This window comes from Lytechinus variegatus, chromosome 16 (assembly GCF_018143015.1).
Source record: "Lytechinus variegatus isolate NC3 chromosome 16, Lvar_3.0, whole genome shotgun sequence".
Taxonomy (NCBI): domain Eukaryota; kingdom Metazoa; phylum Echinodermata; class Echinoidea; order Temnopleuroida; family Toxopneustidae; genus Lytechinus; species Lytechinus variegatus.
The window spans coordinates 26,525,697-26,532,305 of record NC_054755.1 but is presented as its reverse complement, the minus strand read 5'-3'; the positions used below and the strand labels follow the sequence as shown (position 1 = coordinate 26,532,305).

Sequence of the window (6,609 nt, the reverse complement as noted above, 5' to 3'; positions counted from 1 at the left end):
GTGCTAATTTCTCGGATGATTGTGTTATGTCGATCAGTTATTGTCGATACGCAGAAGCTATTTTGTCAAAAACTATTTATACACTATAATAATATCGTCAATCGGCAACACCCAGTAACATTGCAAACGTTTCAGAAAGAAGAGACTTGTTATATCTTGTTATTCTTTTTGTTTAATCACAATTATAAATAATCTTTGTATCGATAAAAATGTTATGGCTACAGTGTAAATATTTTTGGTGTGGCTGATTCGGGGCTGATTCACTGTTATTGTTATTCTATGACAGTGTAATATGGTTATGAACCCCTTGCACTGACGAACCATATCTCAAACAAAAGAGCTTAAGTCCAAAATACGTCCAATGTCAGCAACAATGTTTATTTACAATAGGAGATGAATAAAATGTTCTCATACGATTTCTAGATGCCCTAGCTGCTCTTTCGGGGCTTGTAATTATTGGCCTGATATATAATGCAAGCGCGAAGCGCGAACTGAAACCCTTTATAGTGACCTGAAAAGGGGAATTATAAGCAATGTTTGAATTAATGAAGAGGATGTACGCGTCTCATTAAACAAAACTCAATAGTGCAAGAATATAGTGTGAGCTGAAACATGTATTTCGTAGTGTTCCTGGATTATATCGGCATTCCCACAGCCCTCTCGCGTCGGGTGCATAGTAGGCCTACTCGCGGAAAAAAATGAACCAAATGAACCATCTGGACGCCCATCTGGAAGGGGGGGGGGTCATAGATCCCCACTAGATTTTGATCAGTGTGGCCACAAAAAGTATTGCTGAAACAGCTCCTGCTTATGGTTTATCCCGATCCTCACAAAGCAGTGCATGGCTGTATGCACGAATATTATTCCCCCGGGGGGGGGGGGGGGGGGGGGCTAAACGCATAAAATTAGAAGGGGGAGCAAAAGGCGACCGAGCTTGCCATGCATGGGGCACTTTTGCACTTTTGCATATTCCATCTGGAACACAGGAATCTCCAAAGAAGTGGAGGGATCAGCTAAGAGAGAGAGAGAGAGAGAGAGAGAGCTGGATTTCTTGCACACTTTTGATATATATTTTAAAAATGCTTTATATGGCATTGAATATAAGCGGCTGTAGAGCCATCCATTTATTTCATTCATTCTTACAAGTACGTTGTATGTGTTCACGATGGCTTGAAAAGTGAGAGTATATAAATAGTTAACAATGTATGAATCACTGACCTCTAACAGTGGTATGAATCCATGTGCTTATGGCACGCTCAAATATTTTTAAGCACCCAATTCGCGTTCCATACAAAAACTGCCAACGTACACCGGCAAAATGGCTGACCAGCAAAGAATTAAAGTTTTGCGTGATAAAATAAGCACTTGGGACCAAAGGACATCTCCAATGGCACCACTGACGGAAAGACAAAAAGACAGTTATATGGATTTGACGACACATGCATCAAATAAACCATTGCCTATTGAGGTATGTTGATCATTTCTGGAGGCCTGACGTGAGTGGGCTTGGTCGTCCAAATACACCACGTTGCCCCATACATATATGTTTGTGTTAGTTCTAACTTATTGGTGATTCAGAGTTGCAGTTAGCTTCAAATTGACTATTGTATCCAGTCCGATTTGGTATTTTGTTCGATTTCAAATTATGGGCTGAAAATATTCATATCTGAATAAATAGAGTGAAATTCACAGAGCAAAATGCTGAAAATTTCATCAAAATCGGATAACAAATAATTAACAAATTTATTAAAATTTAAAGTTTAGGAAATTAGGGCGTATCACTCACACATTGTACGAGGTTAGTATATGTACTAACCTCGTACAATAGACCGTGTTTGACCCTGGATTTCAAAGTAGTCGGCAAACATCACTTCATTGCTGAAGTAATATTTGCCGAAACTCCTCACTACGCACCGGGCCGGGGCTCTTGCTGGTAACTAGCAATGGGGGCAACAATTAACAAATATGAAAATAATTTAAAATCACAATCATTATAAAAAAGAGCAAATTTCGCTTACCTCGGCCTCGAAAGTGACTTCGCTTGTCTCTTCTACGGAAATACGAGGAAGCCTGTTGGTGGCGCTAATAATTTCACAACCTTGATTCAGCTCCTCGGTAATTTTATAACTGTATCTAAATTCTTTGAATGCGCAATCCTTATGATTAATTTACTAATTATGGGCACCAATGAATGAAATACCTTCAAAAACATAATTAAAGATTATTATTGGTGATGATAACACTTATTTGCAATGAATTTAAAAAGATGACTAATAAAAAAAAATGAAAATAATATACGTGCCTGGAAAGAAACCAGCAGTACAAGCTTTAACGAACGTCAATAATACGTATACGGTATCCCAAAGTCTATACAATGAAAAGATTGGACACTTCACGGACTTCGCGTAGTGCCTTGCGTCGATTTGCGTGTAAAATAGTGTAGGTGCCTAGTCTTTCCCTTGTCGTGTCTTTGATATGAATATAAATCGCGCGCCCTCTTTAGGCGAAAATTGATATCCGTGCTGATCAGTTTTCATCTCCGTAAAATCTTCACTAAAGATCAAGAAAATATACATGTTTTTTAAAAGAAACTTCAAGGAGAAGTCACGGAAGGATCTAAATGATTCGGTAAGTGTCATAGCAGAATGTGATATGTAAAATTATTGGTAATATTTTTATGTGGGCAAATGCCCAGAAAAGTTTAAGAGTTTCATGTGTGTCGCGTGCATATGACTGATATTCCTGTGCACGCGAGATGCTTTGAACCCATGGGCGAGGGCCTATAAATTTTATCAGTATTTTGTGAAAACAGTACACATCATAACCTTGTTCATTGAATGAGTGCACATCATCATGAATATTCATTGGGTAGGGTGAAGATGTAACATCTCCACTTTCCTTTTCTTATGTTATTATCATAAATGTATCATTTTTTCATAATTGAGTTGTGTAAATGATGTGTCTCCATGATGAAATAAGTCGTGGCAATAAATAACTAATGCACTTAATCATTTTCAATCCAATTGTTTTAGTTTTTGCCTATCTTGGTAAAATTTTTTGGAGTAAACCTAATTTCATGTAATAAAATAAAAAAGAACAAGTGTGGGATATGACATCATCAGCCCACCTAATGAATATTCGGAAAGACATTCTTGGAACTGTTTCACCAGAATAATGCAAATCCTTAAAATTCAATAACTTTGTTATTTGTTTTCCAATTTTGATCAAATTTTCAGCATTTTCCTCTGAATTTAACTCTATTTATTGGGATAAAACATATCCCCAGCCTGGACCAAATAATGTTGAAAAAAAAATTATACTGTGAGTCTGCTTGAGCAATGGTGCTGACCATGCTGACTGGAAAGCCAAAAGAAGACTTTTTCAATCTTAGATGTGGCTGAATTCTGTTGCTAGATTTGAAATGCAGGTGGCAAAAATAGCCTTCTGGATTGTATACAAAACTGCATACACTGTAATACATTTTAGTCAATCAATGGTCATTTCCTGTACTTGACATTTTTGCTCAAAGCTGTCATGTTTGAAAACACAAAACAAATTTTATTTGCAACCCCTCATTTTTCTCTTCATTTCTCTCACATTTAGCTACCTTTGGAGGAAGCAGGCAGTTTTTCTCAGCAGCTGTCGCTAGTCTCTACTCCAAACCTCTCCCACAGTGGAGACTCTTTAGCTGAGGGCTTCGCTTCACTCGGGATGAAGGATGAAAAAATTGAAAATGCCCAACAGGTAAGGAGAAGTGGTTATATCCGCTATTACCATCCTGCCTGTGAGGAATATACAGGCAGGACTATGGTATGCCAATGCTGTAGAGGGGCCCGTTGTAGAAAGAGTTGCAATCAATTGCAACTCTAAAAATCACGCGCAACCTGACTTTCAACCAATCAACAGCAGGGGCCCGTTGCACAAATAGTTGCGTTTAACGCAAGCCAAAAAAAATCAATCGCAAGTCCCAAATGCGCGCTGTTGATTGGGCCCCAGAGCACACCTTTTAAAAAATCATGAAAATATCACTTTGTGACAAAAATGACTAATTTCCATACAGTTGCAAATTATTTTTCATCAGTATGGCAAGAAAATTTTCATTTTTCAATCTCTATTTTTGATTAAGAAAAAACAATTTAAAGAATAAATTTTACTTAAGAGACAGGTTATATGATGAATAGCTGTAATGGAAACTGACAGTGTAAAGAAATCAAGCATTTGTCCCAAAGAAAAAGAAAAAAAATAAGCCAAACATTGCCAACCTTATTTTGCCACACCTGGAGATGTAACAGAGAACAAGGTTATATCATTACCTTGTTCATTGAATGAGTGATTATTACCACATATGATATAGAAAAGAAATAATGTCATGTTGGAGTCTGTTCAAATGTTCAACCTTTAATTGAGATCATCTTCAGGAACTAAGTTTGTACAAGAAAACAGGTTGTACGTAAATCCACTATGAAACAAAGGTAAATAACTTTGAATAAAGACAAGTTTATGCAAAGTTAAAATAGGGCATCAAGTTGTATAACACTAATGAAGCTAATGAAGGGGGTTAGAATAAATACACTGTCATAAAGAAAACAAGAACTTGATTATGTAGAAATGTGTCTCCCTCTTTGGGAGCCATTTTTTCCCTATTCCTTTTGTCTTATTTTCAAATTTTCAAACTTAGATTCTTTTATCCTTTGAATGAAAAATAAATAATATCATAACCAAAACTTATTTGAAATATCATGCCCCAAAATTAGTGATCTAAGTTATGTGCATACTGAAAAGGTTATATTTGGCTCTATACCCTGATATAATGACAAACATGCAAAGTTTGATGGCAAAGATCTTATCAAAGACTTATGCTTCGCTATAAGTTTTTCTCACATAAACTGTGGATTAACCTAAATTCACCAAGCATTATTTAGGGATGAAGAATGGTGAATCCGATATCATTTTCTTCTTTTTCTTTAGTTCTTTGATTGGTTCAATAAAGTTGAGAGTCAGATGGAGCAGGAGGAAGAACTGTGTTACAGGTTTGTATTTATTTCTTCTCTTTTATTTCTTATCTTTGTCAAAGTCATATATTAATTTTGATACATTTGTTCATGGATCCAGGGCCCTGTTGCACGAAAGTTACTATCATAGTAACTTTGTCATCCAGTGGTGACTACTATGGTAACAATGTTAGTGAGCCAATCAGAATTAAAGGGGAACGAAACCTTTGGAACAAATAGGCTTGTGTAGAAACAGAAAAATCAAAGAATAAGAATAAAGAAAATTTGAGAAAAATCGGACAAATAATGAGAAAGTTATGAGCATTTGAATATTGCAATCACTATTGCTATGGAGATCCTCCTATTGGCAATGCGACAAGGATGTGTGATGTCACTGATGAACAACTTTCCCTTTGGTGGACTATAAAATACCCTCAAAATGTCTCTTTTTGCTTTTTCTTATGATGATACAAACTCTTTATCCATGATGTTTTCTTAAAAAATATGTATTACATGCCCTCATGTAGAAAGAACACATGATCTATGGATAGATGTGATAAAAGAGGCAATTCAAGTGAAATATATACTAAAGTAATGGGGAGAGTTGTTCACAGGTGACATCACACATCTTTGTCGCATTGCCAATTTGCTATCTCCATAGCATTAGTGATTGCAATATTCAAATTGGGCCCTGATGGTCGGTGGTATGTTTTTCAGTATCTAACCATGATTTATTGGGGACATGGGCTGGAGTCTCCAAACCATATTAATTGTTGTCATTTTTGGAGCAGAAAGCTTGAAAATAAAAGATAAATGGAAGGTTTCTGAGAGTTTAAGATCTTTCTGGATTTTAGAAATATATATTCAGGATGTTTTCATTCACGTTGGTCTTGTTTTTTTTTGTCCTAGAATTCTTTATTACAGCATGTTTTTAGGAAAAAAAGGGAAAAGTGTGGTCGCAAGTGTGTACAACAATACAACGGTAGTTAATTGCTCTCAATCTGTGATACAGATTATGGTGCTGGAGGTCAATCTAGTAGGCACCATTTCACCAAGCTTTTTGCTTTTATGAGGAGTGGAGAATGTTGATAGATTGTATGTGTAATAATAATAATAGGCATTTATATAGCGCCATCTATCTAGAAATATTCTATTCCGAGGCGTGTTGTTATTATTATTACCCCGGCTTTAGCTCGAGCTGCCTTTTTAGCGCTCATGCCTGCATCTAATGAGCAGGGTATTTGTCTAAATATTGTCGATGCCCATAAATTACTTCATAAGTCTTCTTATTCATATTGATGTAATAACAATACAACAAAGCACAAACTTTACTCTTTAAATTGCTCAGGGTGCAAAGAGAATCAATAAGTAAATAGGTTTTTGAAGGAGTCAACAGAGATGTGAGTTTTGATGTCTTCAGGAAGGCTATACCACTAAGTTTGGCATGTGTGGGCAAATGATGTTTCCCCCATAAACCTGTTGACTGCTGAATTCTGTAATTTCCATGGGCTTTTTACAGTGTCTGTGGTTCCAGTAGCTAGGCCCAGTCACTTTGAAGATTTATTGATCATGAATCCTAGGTCATACTGTGATCAGCTGAGTCAATACAAAGATGAAT

At 36.3% G+C, this 6,609-nt stretch overlaps 1 protein-coding gene across 1 annotated transcript in view; it reads left to right on the top strand.

The window, feature by feature from the left end:
• Window positions 1–1,270: 1,270 nt before the first annotated feature.
• LOC121429996 (conserved oligomeric Golgi complex subunit 3-like) overlaps window positions 1,271–6,609 on the top strand; it is a 29,920-nt gene continuing 24,581 nt past the window's right edge. The window contains exons 1-3 of the mRNA XM_041627263.1: window positions 1,271–1,468; window positions 3,604–3,744; window positions 4,969–5,030. Coding sequence (XP_041483197.1) covers window positions 1,319–1,468; window positions 3,604–3,744; window positions 4,969–5,030 — 353 coding nt within the window. The 5' untranslated portion in view covers window positions 1,271–1,318. The remainder of the gene's footprint in view (window positions 1,469–3,603; window positions 3,745–4,968; window positions 5,031–6,609) is intronic.